This window comes from Lepidochelys olivacea, assembly GCF_965140295.1.
Source record: "Lepidochelys olivacea isolate rLepOli2 genome assembly, chromosome: 13".
Classification (NCBI taxonomy): Eukaryota; Metazoa; Chordata; order Testudines; family Cheloniidae; genus Lepidochelys; species Lepidochelys olivacea.
The window spans coordinates 9544063-9571280 of NC_140423.1; the positions used below are offsets into that span (position 1 = coordinate 9544063).

Genomic DNA, 27218 nt, shown 5'->3' on the forward strand with positions numbered 1-27218 from the left:
TCTCCAACATATCAACATTCTTCTTGAACTGTGGACATCAGAACTGGATGCAGTATTCCAGCAGCGATTGCACTACTGCCAAAGACAGAGGTAAAATAACCTCTCTACTTCTACTTGAGATTCTCCTGTTTACTCATCCAAGGCTACATTCACCCTTTTAGCCACAGCATTGCACTGGGAGCTCATGTTCAGAGGATTATCAGTCATTATCCTCAAATCTTTTTCAGAGTCACTGCTTCCCAGGTTAGAGTCCCCCATCCAGTAAGTGTGGCCTACATTCTTTGTTCCTAGACGTATAATTTATATTCAGCCATATTAAAACACATACTGTTGCTCAGTTTCCAAAGTAATCCAGATCACTCTGCATCAGTGATGAGAACTCTTTATTATAAACCACTCCCTCAATTCCTATGTTTTCTGTAAACTTTATCAGTAATGGTTTTATGTTTTCTTTCACGTCAGTGATAAAAATGTTAAATAGTACGGGCCAAGAACAATCCCTGCAGCACTCCACTAGAAAGACAGAGGCTCAATGATAATTCCCTGTTTACAGTTACATTTGGAGATCTATCAGTTAGCCAGTTTTTAATCCATTTAATATGTCCCAAGTTAATTTTATATTGATCTAGTTTTTAATCAAAATGTAATGTATTACCAAGTCAAATGTCTTACAGAAGTCTGAGTATATTACATTAACACTATTACTTTTATCCACCAAACTTGTAATCTCATCCCCCCAAAAAGTCAAATTTATGCTCATAAATGAGCAATTCCAATTCCTCTTTTGTTACCCAAACTCCTAGCATTGGTGTATAAGCAATTAAAGCATTTCTTCTCTTCATGTCCTTTGGTTCCTTGACTAACTTTGTTCTCAACATCTTGATTCTGCGCTAAATGAGTGCTCATATCTACTCTCTTTTTACCCTCCCCTTTTATTATTCGTTTAACATCCTTCTGACTACCCTAGCTGGCCTGTTCCTGAGGAGATTTGCTCCTCTTCTACTGAGGAGGAGGCCACCCAGATTATACAGTCCCCTCTACCTATGGCAGGTGGACCAAAGTTTCACAAAACTAAAACTCTACAGCACTTACTTAGCCAGCAGGTCTCTTCCAGAATCTTCTGTCTTCTAGCTCTCAGAGAAGAGCACTTGGACATACTTCTTCTTCAGCATGCTTCTGAGGTCCCAGAAGTCATCTGTTATTTGTGAGATATCCCACGATACTATATAATTAGTGCTGATTATGAACCATCACCAGTGGAGCCTTGCCCGCTGACTTCAGAAGCCTAGCCAATCTTAGAATGACATCTCATGTCTTAGCAGTGGGGCTTGGTACATCCTAAAATAAGTGGGCCAGCACTCCTGCCAGTGCACAAAAGAATGTGGCCTTACCCAAATGGCAAACCCCACTAACCCTTATTCCCTAGATACTGTACTGAACCACTGTAATTTATAGCAAAATTTGCCCCAGTGTTTTATTAATGTTGGTTTGATGACGAATCTAGCCTGAGTGGACAAGAAATTACCACTGAGATTTTCAAAGCCACATAGGAGATTTGGAAGCCCATTTCCCATTAATTTTAGACAATGGCTCCAATATCAAACATACAATGGCTATCAAATATGCCAGAGGAGTAGCTCATCAGTAGTGATGTTGCACTTCACATATGAAACAGCATAACACCAAGTAGCTTTCATTAACTCTCTGCATTCTTTATTATCTTATAATGTCCAAAAAGGAAATCTAAAGACAAGGCTATCACGAGAACCAAATCCCAATGGCGTTCTCGTGTTAACCACAAACCTATTACAGTCCCTTGTTCAATTAATAGATCATTTTATCAAGTATTCACTGGACAATCAAACTATTTTTAATACTTCTAAGCTTTATGTTTATAATGAGACCGACACACAAATTCTAAAGGTTATGTGCAATAAAATAAAGCTTTTAAACAAGTAGAGAAATGCGCTTAGACGCCATGAGCTAGAATACTATATTACAAGACGGTAAAACTATAGCCCTTGGCTCCAATCCAGCCTGCAGAGTAATTTAATCCAGCACACACAGAAATCAGAAAAATGGCCTTTGCTGTATTGAATCAGCAATGCTGGTAACCATGCTGCCTTCTATCAGATACTAGGAGGAAGAACTGTTAGTAAAGCCAACTTAACATAGAGCAAATATTGGGACAAAAACCAGCAGCAATATTATGGTCCAAATTTTCAGTGCGTGTAAAGTGACTTAATTCCACTGACATCAGAAACTACACTGATTTATATCACCTGAGAATCTGGCCTTATAATTTCATATTTTTATTTTTGTTTTAAATTAATAGAGCGATCTAGCATTGGGATGTTTCAGGAAACCAAGGTTTGGGAGGGATCTTGGATGAGTTTTCGAGTGCAAAGGGAAGGGAAATGAGTCATTTGTAATTTTGACAGTTTGTTGGATGAGATAATTTTGAAGATTATGAGAAAATGATGCATAAAAGGAAGCTCTTTAAAATATATTTGAACCACATTAGCTCAGGCTCCCTGCTAGCCTCCGCTCCACGCAGCTCCCGGGAAGCAGCCAGCATGTCCCCTGCCCCAGCCCGGAGCCCACTCCCGCACCATGAAATCCTCATTTCTGGCACCACCCTGGAACCCGCACCCCCAGCCCAGAGCCTCTACATCCTCTCACACCCCAACCCCCTGCCTCAGCCTGGAGCCCCCTCCCATACTCCAAACCTCAGCTCCATCCCCCAGCCCGAAGCCCAGTCCTTCACCCCAAACCCCTCATCCCTGACCCCACCCGAGAGCCTGCACCCCCAGCTGGAGCCCTCACTTCCTCCCGCACCCCAGCCCCCTGAGCCAGCCCTGTGAAAATAAGCAAGTGAGTGAGGGTGAGAAGAGCAAGTGACAGGGGGGAGGATAGAGTAAGCAGGGGCAGGGCCTCGGAGGAGGGGCGGGACATGGGCGGGGCCTCAGGGGAAGGGCAGGGCAAGCGTGTTCGGTTTTGTGACAGTAGAAAGTTGGCAACCCTAACAGTGAACGACTACTCTAAGTCATAAAACATTCAGACGTACTGGGAGAAGAACTCGGAGCAATGGAACTTGCTACCCCGCCACAAAGATGAAGCGGGCACCACCACCAGTGCTGTACTCTGGGCTGGAACATGGCAACTTTTTAACAGCACACAGCAGCATTGTGTAGGGGTTTAGGGCAGGAATTGAAAAGAATATCACATCCTATTGAAAATGGAGGGACAATTCAGAGAGATAAAATGCCATTATCTGCCATGGGGTTCTGCCGGTACATTGGCGTTAATATCCATGCGGCTGTAAAATTGTAGTGGGCTCTTAAATGACCATATGTGATCAGGACCCCATTATATGTCTCACCACAGAGGCAGCATTTCTCACAGAACACTGACCCCTACCTCTATATTAGAATGCTGGTTCAGTACTGAGTCAGAGCCATGAGCACCACTTACTGAATCACTTTCACGTGGTTTTCCTTGGTTTGTCAAGTGCATAGCTTCCAAAACAGGAGAAGATTCAAGCCTGAGCTGGCCTCATTCAGGGGCTGGTGTTTGTATTTTGCAAGCTGATAGCCTGGCAGGGGCCCTCTGTACCAGACCACACCTAAACCAGTCAGGAGGAATCTGCTTGGGATGGGACTAAGGAAAGGGCTCTGCATCTATCTATCTATATGGAAATTTCCACCCCCTTTGTGGATTCACAAAGATAGTGACCTCTATTCCAGTGTAGAATAGTGGAGAAGCAGCCACAAGAGAGTTAGGATGCAGTCCACAACCTCTGAACCCCTACTGAGGTCCCTACCCAAAACACTCAACTATTTAGGCAGTTACTGAGAAGGGAATGTGCTATCTTTCATGGTATATAGCATCAGTCTGTTATGTAGCTTTTTTACAACTCATTTGAATGAGTCATTTGGAAAGTCCCACAATTCACTTTACTGAGATAAACACTAAAAGCTCTCTGGTTTAGTCTCTTGCTGTAGTCTGGCTGTTCCATCAAGAAATGTTTTGGTGCATTCTGACAATTTTCAGTGGCAAGCTTCTTTCAAGGAAGGATTTCATCACTACATTCAACCCAACCCTGATCTTTACACTCATCATTATTTTAGCAACTCTTCACTACATCTTCCTTCAGCCTCAAACAAAAAACAAAACAAAACCCAAACTCAAACAAAAATGAGATATTCTTTTTATGTCATTTACCCACATTCCTCTATCCTTCTGGGAGGGTCACATGCCAAAAGGGACGTGGAGTCAACCAAAAAAGAAAAATGTTTAGAGTCCCATGGTAGGAGAAATAAAAGAATAATTCACCCCTGTAATGTAGGAACAAAACATTACGCCTTCTGGAGACAAGCGTAACAGTTGCCTTTTACATGTAATTGTATAAACCTTCTGTTTTCAGGGGAGCGAAGCAACCAGCCAGCAAAAATTAGGCTCTTGAAAGACAAGTAGTAATACTTTCAGGACCTGAAATGTTGCCTTCTCTCATTCCCCTAGGAGAGTCCTTTTAATGGGAGAGGGAAAATTCTATAAATAATTTTCCATCTGGAAAACCACTCTCCCTACTCTTTTCTCTTCAAATGAGCGGCTCTAGATCTCATCGGCAGGGGGAGTTTTTCCCTCTAACAAACAGAGCAGTGAGCTTCTGCTAAAAAAAAACAACAACAATCAGTCTCTAGAACGCACTCACAACAGGTGAATGAGACATGGGCACAAATCAGCAATAATGGTGAAACATGGCTGGAATGTTATTCAGCTTACAGAATATGACATTATGCTGAGAACAAGCAACGCAGCAGCTAACTGGTCCTGTGCACAGCAAACACCTTGGCATCAAGACACTACATTACATATATGTTTCTCTGAGGCTCAATATTCTATATTATTGGCAAACGTCAAAGTCCTCAGCCCCCCATTTCTCATTGCTGTGCCCTTCATTCCTCCGAAGGCTACCTTCCACTGTTCGTATATAGAGGTGTGCACGCTCCCAGCCCGCACACTACAATGGGACCTGGCTTTGATTTAACCCCATGGCTGTCAGTGGATGTTGAGATCAATGATGGATCCTTCAATCCAAATATCCTCCCCCTGATTAGGCTTTGATTCTGATTTGGGGAAAGTGAAAAACCCAGACTGGGAAAAGGCCTTCACAATGCCAAACTGGCACTCCGCTAAACCAGAGCACTTAAAGAAACTAGGCAGTGAGGTAGGACAGCCTGGACAACCATCCAGAAACCACACCCATCAGAGGCGAAGGTTGATAGGAGGCGATTGGAACTGGTCAGAATGGTGCCTGATGCCAGAACAGCTGTTCTTATGCTCTCATAGGGCCAGAGAAACAATCAGTGGATCCCTGCAGCATCCAAACTCACCAATCAGGACACAGAGTGGGACTGCTCTTCCCTTCCCACCAAAAAGAGAGAAAGCTCAACATGCAGCCTAAGGCAGAGGGGGAAGAGAACGGAGAGCAAGGGGCAGCCCTTCCCTAGGCCCAATAAGGACACAGAGAGAGGCTTCTTCCCCTGCTGGCTCAGCCAAAGCCCAATCCCAGGGAACAGGCTGGGCCCTGTGATTAGCTAATTATCTCCATATATTTGTACAGGATTATTTCAGCTCTAATCCTCAGTATGCCCCAGTATGGTGAGCAAAGGCTCAAAGCAGCCTTCCTTATGCACACTTCCTCCCCCAAGCACACAATTCCAGTCTCCCATCGCCCCTAAGTGCACGGACTGCTCCTTGCTCACGGGAAAATAAGGTGTGGAGCAGGCATGACCACAGCTACCATAGCCCTCGGAATCAGCTAAGAGTTGCACCTCTTTTAGAAATATTACTACTATTTAACAGATATTGTGTAACTTTAGCTCCCTCGTGGTCAAGATGGAGTCTGCTCTGCAGGCAGCTCTGGGTCAAGAGAAGGTGCGCGCCGGAATGCAGCAGGAAAAATCCCTTTCACCCCAGGGGCACCTGTTTCAAACCCCCACCGGAAAAGTACAATGGATATACGAAAAGGGAAATATTTATTTACAGAGGGGTGAGAGGAGAAAAAACAACAAGGGGAAATATAGGGTGAGCAGTAAAACAGGTTTGCATTCAAACCAAGGCCCCACAGGCCCAGCGGTAGCACAGTTTGAAAGGGCAGACACTGAGCAATGTGTCTGCACACAGAGTTTAGGAGGCCTGAGCAAAGTTTCAATTCAGCTGTGAATTTTGGGTGCTTCTGGTCGTCTTCGGTGCCAGTGAACTTTCCCCAACAAACCCCTCCAGTACCCTCTTCTGCTGCTCTCTGCAAAGCCACACAGAGCAACTACCTACCTCCCCACTTAACTAGCTAGCAGCCTCCCTCCTTATTCTCAATGCAGAGTCACAAGCCACAGTACTCACAACCCCATGCAGTCTGGGCAGCCATGATACTGTGTTTAGCTCTGGCCTGGGTTTTTGGGGCCGGTTCTCCCTGCCTCCTGTCCTGGGGTGTTCCTGGTTGGCCACCCTGTCCTTCCCAAGCTTCAGGCATGTTTTTTGATGCTTCACTTTGCGAGGGCCTCCTTGCTGCAGCCCTTCTCCCTCTCTCTCGAGCCCCACCTGGAGTTTTCCTCTTTTTTTTTTTTACTGCTCCCCCTCCCCCCTTAGGAAAAAGATTTAAAGGGGCCATGATCTCTAAACCCCAAGGGGTTACAACTGCAGTAGCGCCTAGAGGCTAACCAGCTGGGGCCCCCTCGTGCTAGGTGCTGTGAAAATATATTGTCCATATAGCAGTAGGATGGCTTCCTCTGCACACCTGGCAGCTAGGGTTAGGGGGCACAACGGCTCCCAGAATTCCAGCCGTGGCGTTGCACCCCACTGAGGGGCCATGTCTAGAAGGCACAACTTAATTCTGTTGTTCCCCTTTGACTGAAGGGGATCGTCGGGTGAGAACAAATGTTGTCTGCACGCCTTCATGTCAGTGGAATTGTTTTATGCCATTCTTTGTAATACAAAATGCCACATACACTGCCACCCGAATGTCTCATTTGCAGTTTGGATAGAAAGGAAAAGCTTCGCTTTGTTCCACTCTTCTCACCTGAGCTCCACTTAAGACACCAACTGTATCATAAAACAGATGCTCTCAGGGATCGTATACATTTGTACCAGCAGTACAACACCATCCTAGTGTGTCTTCTCTATTCATTTACAATCTCAGTATGATGAAACTGCAAGTACATTGATTCTTTATTAATAGAAAAATGCTCACAATATTACCCTCACAGTTACGTGTTTTATGTAGGTCTTCATGAATAAAGTAATGTGCACATTAGGAGGGTGTACTTACATTGCAAATATTTGTATCTGTTTTTAGGTTTTCAACAGGCATTTTAAAGGCTGAGAGTGCAATTCATGCAGCTGAAATGACAATCTGGGCCCTCTCATGGATGTGTGTTTCTAGATGGTAAAATTTCAGTGAGAAGATCCCATTTTGTGTCACTCTGGTCCTATGAAAGCCATGAAAAGCAAAGACAAATGCAACTTGACATTTGGATTTCTTTCAGTTCATGTGGAGCCCATATACACAGCCCTAGCACACGTTCTAGTTAAGGATCTGCACTGTTCTTATCTAAGTGAGGTTGCATTTCCCACTTTCTACAATTTTTCTCTCTCAAAAGCTTACCTTAAGTCTACCTAAATCCAGGCATAAGTTGGTGCACCAAGGTACTATGAGTTGGTACAGATAAATACTAACGCACGTTAAAAGCAACATGGTCTAGTTGAAATTGACCAAACATAAAATTCAGCAGAGGGAGGATTAAACCCCAGTCTTTACCAACCCAGCAACGCCAAGATATTGATGGGTCCCAAGAATGCAGGCTTTAAAAAAAAAAAAAGCCATACAGCAATTACTGTGGCTTCTCAGAGGCGGTAAAAAAGGGCATGCTTTGGATGGAATTTTTTCTTGAACTCTGAATTTCCTGATTTCACAGTTTAGATCTAACACTTAATGTTTGGCCTGATGGTGGGCTCTCTGACTTGGAGTCAGCTGATGTTTTCCCTGCACAAATAGCTCAGATTTGGGTTCTTTATTTTAATATCAGCTTCTTCATACACTCTTGCTTGCATTCTTTAAGTTAGCTCAGAATTGTTTGGTGGCTCCTAAATGGAAGTGCAGAGAGTGATCTGTTCACCCATAATTGTGCAGGGGATTTATAGATGTATGGTAACACACATTCTCATTAATTTCCTACTTAACAGGACAATTTACAGGATAACTACTCAGAGATGGGGGAGCTGAATTAACTTGATAAACAGCTATCCCCAAACCAAATCATTCCCCCCCACCTCCCCCCAGTCAGATAAACAAACATTTTTATACATTTCCCAGACTAGACATATGGCTCCAACTTCCCACTGAAGAATCTGTGGCAGAGCCCAGAAATCCTGAAAGCCAGTCTCTGCTCAATTCAAATCTGACATACTCTGGGACAAGCACTGGTCATTAGGGGGTGCAGCCTTAGACCACACAAATTTGGATTTAGTGGCATCTAGGGGAAGATAGGGAGAATCTGTTAAATTGCCCACTATGATCAGACACCTCCCCTCCCACCATGACATATACCGCCCAATATTCATTGTGAAAAATTCCCCATTCCCCCATTACCAAACTTCTCTGTCATGCCAAATAAGCAGGTGGGGAATTAGTCCAACTTGTGTGTCTGGGGACAGGGGTGCGATGCAATAAGGAGGGTGTCTGGAACTGGCAAATGTGTTTACGGAGGAAGCTAGAGAACTAGTTGATGGAGGCTTCCTGTTAAAGAAGGAGGCAGATAGGAATATGCGAGGGCAACAATAAAGAGGAAAGTGGTCTTGATCCAAGCTGTTGAACAAGCCAAAGCTCAGTTAACGAGAAGCCGCTCCCATCCCATACCACGTAGCACCGGAGCACAAGACAAACACCACCTGAACATTTCAGCCTGTCCGCAGTGGGATGGGCCACCATGTGGCGGCATGTTTGGCAGCATTATCCAAACCAGCCCAGCATTCCACAAGGCAAAGAAGAGCCACCAGATGGTGACAACTTGCTGTCATACTAAGAGCCTGATTCGGCACATGAATTGTCTCTCTGAAATCAAAGGAACTTCTCACAGTAGGACTGGCCACACCAGCAAGTGTATGTAGGAGCAAGCACTTAGGGTTGATTTATATCACAGCTACTTTATTTATTTAATTTCTGAATAAGTTGATCCTGGATAAATAGCTTGTTACATTTTACGCCTTAAATCAGTACTGATTTGGACTTATTCAAGTGCAACCACTTAGTCAAGTGTTTGGGTTTTCACATTTATACAAACACAGAATTGCTAAACCCTGATTTTGTATTTAATTAAAGCACTTGCTACTATATTTCTTGGTGGTTTTGCTCTGCATGCCAAGAATCCCAAATTACATTACTCTCTAAGACAAGAAACAGTTTCATCTGCTTCTTTGACATGCCTCTGTGGTCACAGCCGGCTCCAGGCACCAGCTTTCCAAGCAGGTGCTTGGGGCGGCATGGAGAATGGGGCGGCAGTCCATGTCCCACGGCAGCAATTCGGCGGCAGCTCCGCTGCTCTTCCCGCCGCGGCGGCTTTTGGGCTGGGCACGGTGGCAATTCGGCGGCAGCGGCAATTTGGCGGCAACTGCTTGGGGTGGCAAAATTGGTAGAGCCGCCCCTGTCTGTGGTGTCTCTCTGTGGACTTCACATAGCAGGAATTGCTTGACTGGTGTAACAGCTTTGTAAGTGACAATTTTTGTAGTCCTGGCTGTTTATCTTTGACTAATTGCTATGTTTGTAATTATTTCAAAGGAAAAATAAAAGGGGTGATTGCTACTAGACAAACTCAGGATAGCAAAGTTTTAGACTGGAACTCATTTTTATGCCTAATCTATAAACAGCTACAAAATTGTGGTTTATAAAGGAAACGGCAAAAGCCTTAATGATAGCAATGCTTCTGAATACCAATGTAACACCCAGATTGGCTCTTGATTTAAATGGAAAGGATTTATATTTTTATTTTTCTGCTGCATGGGTGACACAAATGGACTCTCAGGCCCTACGTGAGTACTTCCAGCCCTTCAACTGAGCCTTCCATAAAATGACTGCTACAACAGAAGAAATTTTAACAGGCTGTGGTGTACCTGACCCTCAGCATAGCTGCTAGCCCCAACATAGCCAATGGAGCATTGAACTAGTCCCTGTTATTGGCTCTCGGTGTTACCAAAGAGTGGCAAATAGGAGCAGACAGGAGATGGTAAAGCAGGAGACAAGTGATGGTAAAGCAGAATTAACTGAGCATTTGCACCAGATGGGAACAGAGGATAAGTAAGAGACAGGGCTGGCATGCAAAGAGTCAGTGTCCTGGAGTTATGTGATGTGTTGGGAAGGGACAGCAGCAGTAGTAGCTGAAAATCTTAGCTTCTAATGACTGTATGGTCCAGATGCCAAAACATTTGTTTCTCCTCTGTCCCTCTGTGCACTTGCAATTTAAAATAAATAAATAAACAAACAACACTAAGAGGCCATGAATGCAGTTCTATTTCAGACAAATATCAGCAACAACAACATTAAAGACTGCAGCAGAAAGGAATTTTACTCAACTAACAACTTTATGCATTTCACAGAAATTCACTTGGGAATGATTCTGCTGAAGGAAATAAAGCAGCCAGTATTACTGACAAATATTTTGAGAAAAACAGATGTTTTCCTTTCAATTCAGTTCAAAACAAAATCTTTATGCTGCATGCTCTTAAGTCTGATGTTTCCTTTATTCTAGGAGACAAATCATGCCCACAGTTACGCCTGGACTTTAGTGGTGATGCACAGCAGAATTTCGGTCTCTTGTGTTTAAATTATTACCTCGTTAAAAGTTACCCTTGCTAGAAGCTAGACAAGTACCATTCGCCTGCTAGCATCCATCTTTGCAGGCTGTTCCAATATTTCTATTTAAAGCTATTTGATCGACACAAAGCCCGTCTGCCAATTTCAAAAAAATAATTTAAAATGTCTCATTGTATCAGGAAAAAACTGACATTGCATGATACAAGGGTGATGTGGGCCATGGAAGTATCTAGATACAATCAAAAAGTTAACCACGGAGTTTTTGCAACTACAAAATACGGTTTCATGTCGAAAAAAATACACAGAGATAGATGCTTCTGCCTCTGAATCAGTGTGAGGACTTCAACTGTTCAGGATCAGGCCCATAAAGAACTTCATTTCTAGTCATTGATAAGGGGTCCTTATAAAGGATAACTCATCGGGCCATTGAAAAATTGGAGTTTTACAAATTCTATCCACAGCATGTACGGGACACAATCCTGTAAACGCTTAGTTCTAGGCATAGTACTTCAATGTGTTACCAGTATCCATAAACTAAACTAAATTTATGTACCCCTCTTCCTCTATATTATTAAATTCTGGGTCTATGGAAAAAATAAAATGATTGAGGCTTCCTTAGAAAACCCCATCATCAATACTCCTTCTGAATCAGACTTTTAAGCCCCATCTACACTAGTAAATTGACCCACTGGTGACTATCTATCTAAGGTACCTATATGGCCCCCATTGTCACAGCATTCAAGTGCCTCACAATTTTTAATGCATTTATCTTCATAAAACTTCTCTGAGTCAGGGCTGTGCTATTAACTCCAGTGTGCAGATGGGGAACTGAGGCACCAAGAGACTAAGCAACTTGCCCAACGACACACAGGATGTCTGTGGAGGAGACAACAGGAATCAGCAATAGGTCCATGTGAACTGGTGGGGGGGGGAGAAAGAGTTTACCCATTAGTGTGGGTAGATTAAACATTTTAAACACTATTTTCACAGATACTAAGGTCAGAAGGGACCATTATGATAATCTAGTCCAACCTCCTGCACAACGCAGGCCACAGAATCTCACCCACCCACTCCTGCGAAAAACGTCTCACCTATGTCTGAGCTATTGAAGTCCTCAAAGCGTGGTTTAAAAAGACTTCAAGGAGCAGAGAATCCTCCAGCAAGCGACCCATGCTACAGAGGAAGGCGAAAAACCTCCAGGGCCTCTTCCTATCTGCCCTGGAGGAAAATTCCTTCCCGACCCCAAATATGGCAATCAGCTAAACCCTGAGCATATGGGCAAGATTCACCAGCCAGATACCCAGGAAAGAATTTTCTGTAGTAACTCAGATCCCACCCCATCTAACATCCCATCACAGGCCATTGGGCCTATTTACCATGAATATTTAAAGATCAATTAATTACCAAAATCATGTTATCCCATCATACCATCTCCTCCATAAACTTATCTAGTTTAATCTTAAAGCCAGATAGGTCTTTTGCCCCCACTGCTTCCCTTGGAAGGCTATTCCAAAACTTCACTCCTCTGACGGTTAGAAACCTTCGTCTAATTTCAAGTCTAAACTTCCCAATGACCAGTTTATACCCATTTGTTCTTGTGTCCACATTGGTACTGAGCTTAAATAATTCCTCTCCCTCTCCAGTATTTATCCCTCTGATATATTTATAGAGAGCAATCATATCTCCTCTCAACCTTCTTTTAGTTAGGCTAAACAAGGCAAGCTCCCTGAGTCTCCTTTCATAAGACAGGTTTTCCATTCCTCGGATCATCCTAGTAGCCCTTCTCTGTACCTGTTCCAGTTTGAATTCATCCTTCCTAAACATGGGAGACCAGAACTGCACACAGAAAGCATTCCAGAGATTCTACACTGTCAGCAGCAGTTCTGCTTAGTACCATGGCCAGCAACAGGTCACTTTGCTAATACAGATGTGGCTTTATGGTAACCATGTCTTCTTGAGACTTCTTGAGAAGATGTTGATGTCAGTGGCATGGACATCAAAAAAACATTATAAAGGTTAACATCAAATCCCAATTTTGTCCCAATATTGAAAACAATATTGTCCCAGATATAACCAAGCCCCATCTCATCATACCAGGAAAAAAATATATGCTGCAAACAGAATTTTCTTCACTAGAATTTGAGGTTTCATTTCATTCTTCTCCTAAATATCACCTAGCCCGGGGTGGCTACTTTGAAGCAGTGCCATTCTTGAATAGTCAAATTACAGAAAAAGAGGAAAAGCAGAGTCTGCTGTTGAAAAAGCCAAGTCATTCAGATAAAGCTCAGTGTCTTCCCTGGAATTTGAGCAAAATTGATTTTACTTAGGTTTGAGACTCTGATCTGGAAAGTAACATTCTTTTAACAATACAAGAGACTTAATTTGCAGGCTCTTATTAAATAATCTGGTCCCATTCAATTGATATACAATTTTTATATTAGGACTGTGATCTGAAGGATAATGCGCAATATGGATAAAATGCAATAGCAGCCTCCATCCTGAAATGTTCAGAGAGTCAATGTATTGGTCCCAGCCTGGGGTCTTCCCTTGAATTCCCAAGAAACGTGGTGCATTCTGACTTACAGCAAGCCCCGGGGAAGATAAGTACCTTTAAAGAGGCAGCTATGGGGCTAGAAAAGCATTTCCTGGATAGGATAGGTGCAGAGGAAACTTTTCCTGGAAAACCTTGGGCTGGAAGGAGGAGAGGACAAACCTGCTGGGATGTGCTTTGAAGATTGCAAGAGGAGAAGAGGCCAGCCAAGCTGCCCAACAGTTAGACCAAGAAAGAGGGGATGAACAAACAGTTCCTTTCCCAAAATGTAAAGGTAGAAGACTGATCAACATGTAGGGAAGAGTCCTGGGGCCCACTGAGCATTCACCTGGTTTCAGAGTTTTAATATAAAACCTTGTAAAATGTATTAGGACAGCGTATGATCTTCTTCAATAATTCCCACTCACACGCGGATTCTTTTCTGTTCAAATACACTCCAAGTGGGGAGCATGCAGCATAGTCCACTAGAAAGGTACGGTCACAGTAAACCAGCGGGGTATCAGAAATAGTTAGAACAGGCAGTAGTGGCATTCCCCACTGAACAGACTGTGGCTAGTACTGAACAGGGGACCAAGTCTCCAGGGACTGACAGCGGGCCAGGACTCCCTCTTCCCCACTAAGCTTTAGAAGCCAAAAGTCACCAAGGAGGCCATAATGCACATGAACAACTTCAAATCCCAGGCGTCGTTTTGGAGATGCTGCATTCACAGGGTTTTATTTTTTTGAGTACAAAGCATTCACGACAAGTCTAAAAGCCTCAGCTAAACAAATGTTTCTATTTTTTAAAAACATTGGTCAAATTAGTCTCTCTCTCTTTTTCCCCCCCTAAAGAGACACGGAAGAAACCACTGGTTTAAATGCCTCCAGCATGCCATGTTTGTAGTTTCCTTTCATCAATGGGCAGATTCATAAAATTGCCTGCGATAAAAAGTAATTAATCTGAGCCCCTCAGAACAGGAGGTTATGGCCTGGGGACGCACTATGAAGCAAAGTCCTTTAAATGTTAAACATTTCAGGGGCTATGGAATATTACAGCTGAAATCCTTATCGCTATTATTTCTCCAGCAGCAGCTACATGTGACTGATAGCAAACGAAAGAGCTGGGTGCGGGGTTTTGTTTTTTAAAGAAAGAACTAATCAAAAGGACTTAGGCAAAAATACAGCAACCCCAGCCAACCCAGAAAATCCTAAAGCAGAGTTAGGGAGTGTTGTGACCCAGTGACAACTGTCCTTTGAGAACTGAAAAGCCAGCGCTGTTAAGTAAACAGAAGGATCGTGTCCCGGACTCCAAGCTAGCCCTGTGATATCTGAATGTACTCCCCCAACCCCCCATTTTGGCCTTGGCTTATCCAGTTGAACTGGAAATTTAGGGGCAGGGATCCATTCCAAACCCAACTTTAGATTTCAGCCAGACTGACTGGCTCACTAATTTCTAAACCAGGCAAATGGGCACTGGGAATGAATACATATTGAATTCAGACTCGACTAAAGTGACTGAAATCCATTATTTGATTGACAGTGGGATGGACTTCAGTGAATTAAATTAAATTTGGAGTAATAGGAAAGATAGGTGTGTCACCTATTCACATTCAGAGCATACAATTATAAAAGCCTTGTAACCTCTAAGAGTCTGTCTACAGTACATTGGAGCTGGAGGGTAATTTCAAGCTCAAGCAGACATGCAAAAGTAGAAGCATAGCCACGGCAATGCAAGTGGCAGAAAGGGCTTGCTGCCTGAGTACTTTCCTAGGGTCACAGACAGGATAGCCCCTCCTGCTACCATCAGTCAGAGCAAATGTGGGTATGTCTACCCAAGCTCCAAACTCCATCTCTAGCTCCTGTTTAGCCCTACCCTAAGACAATGCAGCAGAAATGATTGAGTTTTGACAAGAATGTCTTCATCAATGTTTTTCATGCAATGAGGCCCACCAGACATTTAAACACATACTCCCTCTCCCTATGCCCAGTAAATCCTTAGGTATACACTCGTTGCTATATATTTCACCCCAAGAATACTGTTCTGTTCCATTCAGGTTCTTATACTATCACCACAGTATCTTAGCTCCTTCCAGTGGCGCATTTAGAAACATGACTAACATTTGCTGTGTGAGGCTGTTTTTTTTCCTCCCTCATACCTTCTCCCCGCAGAGGAGAAATGTGTGTGCTGTGCCCTATGCATCTGGGTGAGAAGTGGTTTTCCCATCCAGAGAAAATTTTCAAGAGTTCAAAATTATTCCCCATTCCACAATGGGAAAAATTTCGTCAACATTTTTTTATGAAAAATGAGAGAGAGACACACACACAGAAAGACAGACAGACAAACCCTAGAACAGCTAATAGCTGGTGGTTAGAATGCTCACCTGGGAAGCTGGAGTCTCAGCTTTAAATCCTTGCATCTCTCACACGCCAGGTGAGTGATCTAACCAATGGATTATGAGACCACCATCCCAGAATAGACAAAAGCCTGATAATTAGGGGAATCCCCTGGGATGTGGACGATGCATGTTCCCTGCCCTAAATCAGCCGGGTCTTGAACCTGGATCATTCACTTCGCACATGAGTTCCCTGACTACCCACATGTTCTGCCCTGATAATAGGCTAACTGAAATTTGTTTCATTGTCACAGAAGTGTTTTGGCTTTGACAAACTGGCATTGTGTGCCAAAAAATTCTCAACCAGTCCTAGTAGTGTTTTGTTTTGGTAGGATTTTGTTTTGTGTATAAGTACTAGAGTACCCACCTTCTCTTCCCCACATCTATTATATATGTAAGGGGACTGTTGCCCGCTTACTAACATTCAGTGGGGGTGTTTTAGTTGCTAGCTCCCAGTACTAAAAGGGGGAAGGGTCGATCGGGAATCAGGACCCTGAGACTGACAGCCCCCAGGTACAATGGGGAGAGGCCAATGCTCCAGGTCAGCCTGAATGACAGGGCAGGCAGCCTAATCAGAGAGTTAGGAGGCCGGGGAGGTCCCGTCCTCTGTGTGAGCTGGATTTGCCTGGGTCAGACAGACTGGGCCCGAGCTGAGCTGGGGAGCAGAGCTGGGCCAGATCCAGAGGGGCCAGAAAAGCAGCCCAGAAAGAGCAGACCCTGTCCTGGGAGCAGAGCTGCAGCCCCAAAGCCAGAGGCACAGCCCAGAGAGAGCAGACCTGTCCTGGGAGCAGAGCTGCAGCAACCAGAGCCAGAGGGGCCAGAAAAGCAGCCCACGAAGCAGATCAGTGCTGGGAGCAGAGTCACAGAAGCAGCCTGCAGAGCAGACCTGTCCTGGGAGCAGAGCTGCAGCAACCAGAGCCAGAGGGGCAAGAAGCAGCCCAGGGAGCTGGAGGCAGAGCAGCGGCAGCAGCGCTGAGACCGAGTGGCGGAGCTGGGGCTGGAGCAGTCCGGAGCTGGGTGCAGTGAGCAGCTGGGGAGAGCGAGGGGGACCCTGGGCGGCGGGCCCGGCACAGGGAGACGCCTCAGCCAAGAAGCTCTGCAGGCCAGGCTTAGATCGTAATCCCAGCAGGGCGGGGGCGACACTAGGAAGAAGGGTCCTACCACTTAGAGCCTGAGAGCGTGAGGCCACCACCAGAGCAAGTGTCCAACCCACAGCATCCCTGCAGCACAGCCAGGGCCTGAGAAGGGGCCTGGGACTTACAAGGAACAGACTGTGAACTGCCCGGACGTTCCAGAGACACTGTTTGTGATGCCCTGCCACAGAGCGGGGTGATGTGTTTCCTTTAACCTTTCCCATTTTTCCTTATTTTTTTAAAAATTAATTGTTGATTAAATAACTTGCATGTGCTTTAAATTGTAAGTAATGGTCAGGGGGTCAGAGAAGTGCCCAGTGCAAAGAGAGTACCTTGGAGTTAGGACACCCTAGCCCCTGTCCTAGGTGACCACAGCAGGGTTGGGGGTCGAGCCCCCCAGGAATCCTGGTCCCAGCCTTTTTGGGGTTACGAGGACTCTGCCAGACAGGAGAGTGGAAAGGGAGTCCTCAAGGGCTGGGAGACCACTGGGTAAAGGAAGTGGGAGCGAGGACTCAGATCCTTTCACTAGCCCACTTCACCGGGGTAGTACAGAAGCCAGGAAAGTTCCCCACAATAGCGGGACTATTCCTCCGCTTTCATATACACAGGCATTTGGAGCAAGCACATTAGAAGCTGGTCTGAAATGTGACCTGGACATTTTTTTTTAATTGGGAATTTGCTCATTTTTGCTTTTTACTGTTGTATAAAGGGTTTGTTATGTTTTTTCTCTTGTTTTACACCTTGAAAATATCAGGAATGTGGATTCTGATCTTCCCTGGGTTTGCAGAAGACTCTTGGCGGGGTCTTAGAGATGTTTATTAGGAGCTCTTACACCTTAAATGAATATGTGAGGAGTGTGAGCCTTTAAGAAAAACATACTTTATCCAAAATTTTAATTAGGCCAGGCCTGCATACAGATTTTGTATTGGTTTAATTATTTCAGTTAGGAGTGTGGTTTTTAAAAAAATCAAAATAGTTATACCAGTCAAAGCCCTAATGTGGATCCAGTTAGACTGGTGAATCAGTGTCTTGTAGTGCTGCAGCTTATCCCTCTTCCCACATGGATATAAGTAAGACCAGTATAAGGCCATGTCTACATGTATAGTGCTGCAGCGTGTCTGGTGAAGACGCTCTACGCCACCGGGAGAGAACATAAAAAGAGCACCTCCGTCAGTGGCAGCAGCTGTGTCTGGGGAGAGAAGCTCTCCCGCCGACCTAGCACTATGTACACGAGCACTTATGTTGAGGTACCTTATGCAGCTCACGCAGGGGTGGTTTATTCACACTGCTGAGCAACATAAATTATGCTGACATAAGCTGTAGTGTAGACATAGTCTAAGCACTTTTTTTTTTTAAGCCAATGTAAGTGTGTCTACACTAGGGGATTTATACCACTTTAACTATACCAAAATAGGTAAAGCACTGCCACTTTGGTGTGTGGACAGGACATAAGTCAGTGAAGTTAATGAGATGTGAACAGCAACAAACAAAAGGGAGTTTTAAACAGTTTCACTAAAAATCCTGTTCCTTCTCAATTGCTCCACTTTCAGTCTCTTGACTTTTGTGCAAGCCACACATGACAGACAATAGTCATGAAACCTAGTGCTCTTCTGGGAGGTGTTCAGATGCTACAGGCTGTGTAAGAACCTATATAGACTAGAATTGTGATATCATTCCACTAGTTCCCCAGGCATCATAGAGTCTTCACAGTGCAGACAATATCTGAATTTTTAATGTAAAAACCCAGATGTTTAAAAAAGAAGAAGCACAATTCAACCTTTCAGACTTTATAAAGAATCATAAAAAAGGGCACCAGACCAATTTGTTTATATACTTTTGCAAGTCACCTTTAAATGACACAGCCCACTATTACCAGCAGCCTACTTGCTACCTACTCCTCCTGCCCTCTGAGACAAAAAAGTCATTGCCCCAATACACCTGAACCCCACTAATCCAGTGATCAAACCCCTATGGTTGCTCCTGAACTCAGTCTCCAGGGTAGCAGTACATCTCAGTGCCACCAACCCCTCAGGATAGATGTTCTCACCAGTTTAAGTTAATATTAATTATTAACAAAGCAGAGAAAAAGATACCAGCACAGTAACTGTCCTCTGCTACACTGCAGCTTTGAGATGGTTCAGTTTTAGCCTAAGGAAAAATACTTTAACCATCCTATTTTAGACATTACTATGCATCAGTGATCATGACTGTAAGTTTATTATCCTGAAAACAAAAACAGAGAAAAATATATATGATTACATCCAAACAACTCGTAATAAAAGAGGAAGGGGCAGCATTTCTAAGGGAACCACTGGCTCTCCAGACCACATCAGCTAATATTCCATATTAAGTTACGGTATTTGCAATGAGGTGCCATATACAGTGTATGCAGCCCTATTGGGGAAAGCTATTTAAAGCCTAATTAGCATGAAATTTTTAGAATGCAAATGCTTTTCATTTAGACATAAAACAAAATGCCATGACATTTGTTCCATCCATTTATCATAAACATGTTAATTACTGTGTAACAAATAATTCCTTCTGGAATCTATGTGTTTTGAGGAAGTTAGAGAGCTGACTCAGGCAAATAAGATGAGCCACAAAGTAGCAGTTAATAGCTTATGACATACTGATAATAAAACAAGGACAACGTTAAAGCTTTTATTGTCAAATTAAGGCTAAGCTATTTCCATTGGAATAACTCAATTATAAGTAGTCATTATCTGTTTAACTTTATTCAAACCAAGAATGCTAGGAGCACTTTTATTTCGATACGTGTATTCATAACATATATATTTGTGGGCCACGTATTACAAAGCTTAGCATGTAAATGCTGTATTTATCATCTCACTGTTTTTAAGCAGCCTGGAATAGGCTTCATTTATTAACACTGAATCTTATTAACGTTGGCTGAAATTCATTCCAGTTCTGAGGTCCAGCACAAGGCCGACTGGACCACATAGATCCTTTGGGGTAAATCCTCAGCTGGTGTAAACTGTCAGAGCTCCAGGGAAGTCAACTGCAAACTACACCAGTTGATAATCTACCCCCTGGGGCTAAGTGGAATTTGTGTTGGTCGTCACAGAGGTACATTTCATCTTTTGAGAGTCACTTGAAAAGAAAAAACTCCCCCCCCTCCCCTCCGCCTCGAATCCCCAAAAATCTTGGCAGGCCAAAACCTACATGACTTTCTCACACAAACAGCCCCACTGAGCCTGAAGAGGAATTGCCGAATACTGTTGACAAGATGTTAGTAACTGGCAGAAAAGCTTTGCTTGGCTAGATAGTGTGAAACATATGCCAATCCATCAAACACATTAATATAAACAACATGAACCCATTTTGGGGCTGAACTATTGTTGAATACTTCACCCAGATGGAAAGAAAGAGGTAAACATTTTATGTTGCAGACACAGTGTGTTAGGAAGTAAAATTAAACGAAAACTGGAAAACTACCAATTTTGCATGCTTGAGTGTATATATATATAAAGAACAACATAAGCACAAAGTGGAATTTTGTGTGGCAGATTTTTTTCCCCAATTATACAAATTAATTAGCTATATTTCTTTCTCTATGATAAACAGCAGCATGTATTGGAGAGTACAATTCCAAAGGTGTAAAGAAGACACTTTAACTGGCAAACACAACATTGTTGGCAAACGCAACATTTGCACTTTTTTCTCTCTCCTACAGTTGACAAAATGCTCTACAACTGACATAACACCTGGCAATGTTACATGGCACACATTTCACATACGATGTGTATAGATGTTTACATATATATTTAAACAACATATTGAGGGCCAGTTCTCCTCCATGTCAGTGAAAGTTTTGCCATGACTGCAGTGAGAGCTCAATCAGGGTTCATTATATACATGTTTTTATTCAACTCAACTAGACTGACTGTATAAATATAATTTCATATTATTTAAAGAGGACATCTGTTATTGAAATGAAATAACAGCTACTCCATTGGCTTAGCTGGCAATAATTTTGAACTCTTCTAAACAGACCCTCTGCTCCAGCCCTGTTGTCCACCTACACAATATGCAGCACAATTTATCAACAGCAAATTGTCATAAATACTCCTCCGAAGTGGCAGACTAATGATGTTATTATTTAGTAAGATGAAAAGGAGAGAGAAATATTTGGAAAACGCTGTAAATCAAAATGAGTTCCCATAGCCAAAGGGTCAGAATCTAAATGCTCGGCTCACAGACTGATCAGCAAAATCCTACAGTTTTGGTAGCGGGGGGAGAACTTTAACTATGTAAACACCTGGTAGCATTTCTGTATTACTTTATGCCTTATGGTATTCCTGGATTTGTCTATGTGACGTTTCTGTATAGTTATCCTTCAAATTAAAAATAATAAAGTTTAAAAAATCTGCTAATTGATGCCAGGGTCAGCCAGGTGAATTCTTGCACACTGGAACTAAGACAACTAGGCTGAAAAAACAAACTGATTGCCAGACCACGGAGAGATAAAAGGGCTATATAACTGAAGCAAAAATGCTCAGTTCCAGATGATGAAGCCAGAAAGAGAACCACAGCAATCCTGTATCTCTAATGAATCCAAGAGGTAGAACTAGTGTCAGCTATGGGGCGGGGGAGATAGAAGAGGGCATAATTCCCACCATACTGGGAAAAGACCACAAAAAGTGAGAAAATAAACTTGTGAGAAAGTTTACAATTCATTCAATATACAACATTGAACACCGGTGTCCTGCTTAGCCCTTTTCAATGTATTGTGATTTCAAAACTCCTATATAGCATCTGTTGGAGATTACCAGTGTACAGAGGTGTCATATTTTGTCTTACAAAATTGGCCAGCAGGAAAACAAGGATACATTTCCTGTATCATGCAAATATAAAAGTTTAATTATTTTTAACTTGAAAGGGAAACAGATCAATACATAAGATTATCTATTGCCATTTGGATTATGAAGATGTCTTAGAGTTTACAATCACAAAAGTGGTTATAATCCTGCAATTACTATACAGCTAATCGGTAATGCCTTCCTGCTTGTGTTTTCATGTTGTCAGTGGGGCAGTAATGAAAATGAATGCCACATTTGTGAACAGAATGTCTGTAGGCTTGTTTACCACATTTCCGACAACAACGTCTGCTTTATCATGCATTTCAAAGCAGGGATAATTTAAGGACTTTTGAATTTCATACATAAAAATACTCTGTAAAAATCAAATCTAAAGCTCCCGCGACAGGGTGGGGAGTGGGAGATCAGAGGTGAAATGGATGACGTCATGTACTATATTCCAATAATTCACTTGAGTCAGACAATATGTGGCCATGGAATGATTCATCTAATTCACAAAACTACTACTCTCAGGTAAATCACTTCATGCTTCATCCTCCTACAAACATTATTTGATGGATAATTTCACCAGCAAAACCAGAGAATTCTGGCCTTTTGCCTCTCAGATCTCTAAGCTTCTCTCCCCGACAAGGAAAAAAAAAAAAAGAATGAGCATGAAAGATTTTCACTGCAGCTTCTAGGAATCATTTCATTCCACTTACCTTTGAGTAACTTCTGCCCTTCCATGATATTTTGCGAAACCAAAGCTGTGTAATCTTCTTCTGAAAAGCCAGGCTTGCAAGTGGGTCTGACAGTAAAATCCCCATTGTGTGCCTGCAGAGAACAACCAAAGGGAAACAAACAACTTTGACTTTTGTTTGTTAGGATATTCTTGTTCAGGTGTTGAGGAGCAGGGGAACCTGAACAACAAAGCAGCGTGCAATAAAAGATGGATCCGGTGAACCTAACAAGGAGTCGGTAGGAGTGGATCCAGGCCATATTAGAGAAATTAAACTGGACAGAAAATAATGGCATGAAATACAATAAGGAACCGTTATTCATAGGAAGCCTGGTTTACCGGGTATGATTAAAGGGGTGGGGAGGAGGATCAGCAATTCATCAATGACAACAATGTTCCTATATTACAGGCATCCTGTGCCCTGATCTTGCAACCTTAAAATCAGTGGAAGTTTTGCTATCCTTAAGGAAGATCCCGCCGCACACTGTCGGACTGGAGTGTGATTAAAAATAATTCAGAGAGAACTGGAAAGAGGAGCACCCGTGTCTGAATTTGACATTTACCCTCCCCACCAACTCCACCCCATCCCCCGAATGTCTCTTGAAGTCCCAGTTAAGCTGCAGTGCGGGGCTGCTCTACATTTGAGACGTTAAGCACTGGGCACCTCGCCTAGCAAATCAGGGCAGAATTGCTGAGCAATAACCACCTGGCAGGGAGCGAGGGTGCACGCAAGCCTGAAACACAAGAACATGCACCCGAAGGTTAATAGAGAACAGACCCCCTAAGGATGACCCCACACCTGCTGCCTCGAGCCAAGGCAGCCTATTAGCATTGCCCAGCCAAAAACCTGCCGGCCTTAAAGGGAAAGCGTCGCCGGAAAACTTGGCTGCTGGCAAGCAACTTTCTCTTTGCAGAGACGGATGCGCCAAGGACTGGGCTCCGGATGCGATGCTCCCCGCGTGACCCCGAACCCAGGGTGGGGCCGGGGGCGATGTGATGCTCTCGGACCCCTGCTCAGCTCCGGCCAAAGTACCAAGCACCGGCCGGGACACCTTCCCCCATAAAGCTCCTTGTCTACAACTAAAGGCTGGCGGCAAGGGATGGGCTGAAGCCCTGGGGGCAAAGAGAAGATCTCTCCCGAGCAGTCGCTAATGGATAGAGATTTCACATGGAAACAACCTAGGGGGCTCTAGGATCTCACTGATCAGGGCGAAAGATACAGACACATACTCCCACGCAGACAGAGCCCCTCAAGCCAGGAAATGAGATCAGCTCCACTCAGGTGGATTTTAAAATAATTATGAACAGAGAAAGCTGCATTTCAAAAGCAAAAAGAAAAAGCCACCCGGCTTGCCCTTTCAGATGAGCTTACTAAGCAGAAAGAAAAGCCAATGTAATCTCTGCTAGAAAATCACACTTGGGAGACAGATGCCAGCTCCTCTATGGGAAATGCAAGAAAGCAGCAGCTCTGTGGACTCTTGACTGTCTCCGGCAAGATGTTGCAATTAGGAAACATTTCAAAGAAGAATAGCTTTTGAAGTGAAGAGAATAGCTTTTGAATTTAAAATCGCCCAGTTCTTAGAACTGTGCTCGCTAGTGCCGCTGGGGGAGAGGGGTATGCCACTGTTTTATCGCCCCCCCCCCCTTCCAGGGCTGATAACTGGGACATGATGGACCTTTCCCACAGATTAAACTTGGCACACAGGGGCTCAGCCTGAAAAATAAATAATGCCACTGGTTTATAGAACAAGCCCGACACAACAACAACATTGTCCAGGCAACATTCTAAGAACGCATCTACGTGACGGATAGATCGTTTATACATTATATAATTGGGGGGGGGTTCATTTGTTTTGTCTGTCTCTTTGATGGGATTGCATTGAGAAACTGAAAACAAACTTTTCAAGCCATTAGCCCGTTGGACCCACCAGGCCCAGTTAAAATATACCGTAAATTATGTAGCGGAAATACGGAGGTTATAAAAATAGCGACCGTGCAGGCAAAGGAACTACTTGTGAGGATTTGTACTCCACATTCAGCACTATGGAGCCACAACATTCAATTCGGAAGACTCCATTACAGAGTCTCCTGCGAATGTGCATTAAAAATACACCGATAAATGAGCTCTGTCTTGCAGATCCGGAGTACAGAATGAAGACTGTTTCACAATACAGCGAAGATCAGCGTAGCAACGCATACACAAGCCATTAAAGTTTATCGTGGGAAATGCATATTGAGAATCATGCACAAGTTCTGTCACCCCCCCCCCCCCCTCCGTCCCCCCAGCCCCGGGCGCTGCACTGACAGGATCCCTTTAATGACATCAAATGTTAGATGTGAAACTAAGCGAAGTACGCCATAAAAACGGCACACAGCAAATTCTATAAGGGAGCGGAGATAAATCTACCAAAGCTACGGAACTCAGAAGTTAAAGGATGCTCCATACACGTTTAGCCCACCCTGCCGTGCCTGGTCCTCTCTCTGCCGCTGGTCACTGCATGGCTTTGACTCTCTCGGGAGTGGTTGCAACACCGAGGCACACACCATGAGGGTGAAATGCTGGGGTTCAAGTCCCAGTCTGAGCCTCAGCTCTGAAGTTCCTGCATTTGGTCGCATTAGAACAGAGCCTTAACGTTATTGCAACAAGAAAACAATACCCCGCAGGAGAAGAACTGGACTGCACCGAGCTGGAACGGATCGGGATCTTCGTCTCGGCCGGCCGAGGGGTGCCGTGTTACACGCACCCCACCCCCCACCCCCTTGGTTTCCATGTAGTCTCTCCGTACAGGAGGTTTTGTCTGCCAGTGCCTACGAATGGCTCGGGAGACAGAGAGAGGGGTGTGTGTGTGTGTGTGTGTGTTCGCTCCAGCGTGAGATACACACAGATCTGGCATTGTGGCGCACACACTCCCCACACCAAGCCAGGCAATCACGCGCGTGCTGCCACTTTCTCCAAACAAGAGATGAAACACACACCCACAATCACTCTCTCACACACACACACACAGAGACACACACACAGAGAGACGTGTGGGATTCTCTGGCTGCAGGCAGCTCTGTGCCTGGATAGCCAAAGGCGCATCTCCCCAGCTGTATGCAGATAGGTCCGTGTGTCCGTGTCCCCGTGTCCCCGTGTCCGTCCGTGTGCGCGCGCGGGGATCCCTGTTCCAACAGGCGACCCACGCCCCCCACGGCCGAAGGCGGCGAGCCCACCCCGCGGCGAGCCCCCGCTTCCCCGCTGCACCCTCTGGGCCACTCGGCGGCGCGGGAGCCGGGCACCCCACTTACCCTGGCCGAGCCACAGCAGGGAAGCAGCAGCAGAAGTAGCATTCCTGAGCCAATCGTCATTTCCCCGGCTGCGCTCGGACTCCGGGCTGGCCCCGCTCCTCGCCGCTCGCCCAGCGCCCGGGCTGCCTCCCTCCAGCCTGCCTGGGCAGTCCCAGCGCCCCTGCTTCGCTCCCCCGCCCCCGACAGCCGCTCGCTGGCTCCCGGTCCCCCCCTTCCGCTCGCCTGCTCTGAACTGCAGGTGAAGCGCTGGCGGTGCGGCTCTGGCGAGTCCCCGCCTCCCCAGCCCGGCCCGCCCCGCCCGGCTCGGCTCGGCTCGGAGTGACAGGCAGCCTTAAAGGGGCCGCCTCCGTCTGCTCCTCGCTCTGACGTGCGGCAGAAGCGAAGAGGCAGGACCACGCTTCACAGCCCCCTTCTGCTCCTGACACAGGCGAGGGTAGCCGCCGGCAGCTTGATACCTGCACCGAGATCCAGGCTGACCCCTGCAGGAGGTACCCCTGTTCCAGGTGTGCACTGCACTAGATAGAGGGCTTGCTGTGTCTCACCAGGATCCTTTAGGTAAGTGAAGGTAGGAAGAATAAAGAGACGACGTGATCACCATGGGAGCGCCAGCCTCCAAGCAGGAGCCCCAAAGGACTTCATTATCTGACTGGCTATCACACAGTCACTTGGCATTATGAAACCACTGGCATTTAAAGGATGGAGCTAGTGTTCCTAAGTTTTATTCAGTGTACTTGGGCACCAGTGCCTTTGGTCTGGTAGAGATGAATACCTTCAACACAAGTCGAGTTTGAAGTTAGGCAGTATCCTAAACGGAAGTACAATGTACTCCTGTCTGGGCTGTTACAAAAGTCTAGGGCCACTTTAAAAGCATCTGCACTGTGTAAAGGAGAGAAAACAAAAAACCACGCAGTTCTGTTCACAGAGGTCCAGCTTGCATCTGAGAAAGGATTAGGTTAACCTGCCCTCCTTCATGTTTATGCACCACACTGTAATGTTCTCGAGAAGAAAAACCAACAGACCCAAAAATCACAGTACAACTACCAGTTTGGAATAGCTTCCCTTCCTGCAAAGTTGGGAGAGTGGATGCTTATACTGAAAGATATTCTGAGAGTGGAAAAATTGTTATATAGGTACACTTAGAAAATGTGGTAATGGCCATATTAGAAATTCCAAAAGAAAAGAGACTTCATGAAAAAGAAAGGCTGAGTTTACAAATGAGTGGAAGTTTGTCCGTGTTCAATTTTAACGAAGGGATAAACACATTGCTCTTGACTCAGGTATTCTGAGGTTTCATCCTTTGGTTTGGCTGGAGACCCAGGTCTAGAGGTAGCATAGGTCCTATGTTTGTTCTAATTGCATTTATGGTAGAGAGGGGAGGGTTGAATAAAATAGGCATGTGTATTCCTCTGATCAAAGTAATTTGTGTGAAAGCCAATTCTAAAAACAGGTAT

General features: G+C 44.6%; 1 protein-coding gene across 1 annotated transcript in view; it reads right to left on the reverse strand.

The window, feature by feature from the left end:
- The window catches only part of CDH4 (cadherin 4), a 665178-nt gene extending 639251 nt beyond the window's left edge, over positions 1-25927 (reverse strand). Inside the window, exons 1-2 of the mRNA XM_084645889.1 lie at positions 25768-25927; positions 22463-22574 (exon numbers count right to left, since the gene is read on the reverse strand). Coding sequence (XP_084502015.1) covers positions 22463-22574; positions 25768-25827 — 172 coding nt within the window. The 5' untranslated portion in view covers positions 25828-25927. The remainder of the gene's footprint in view (positions 1-22462; positions 22575-25767) is intronic.
- Positions 25928-27218: the final 1291 nt, after the last annotated feature.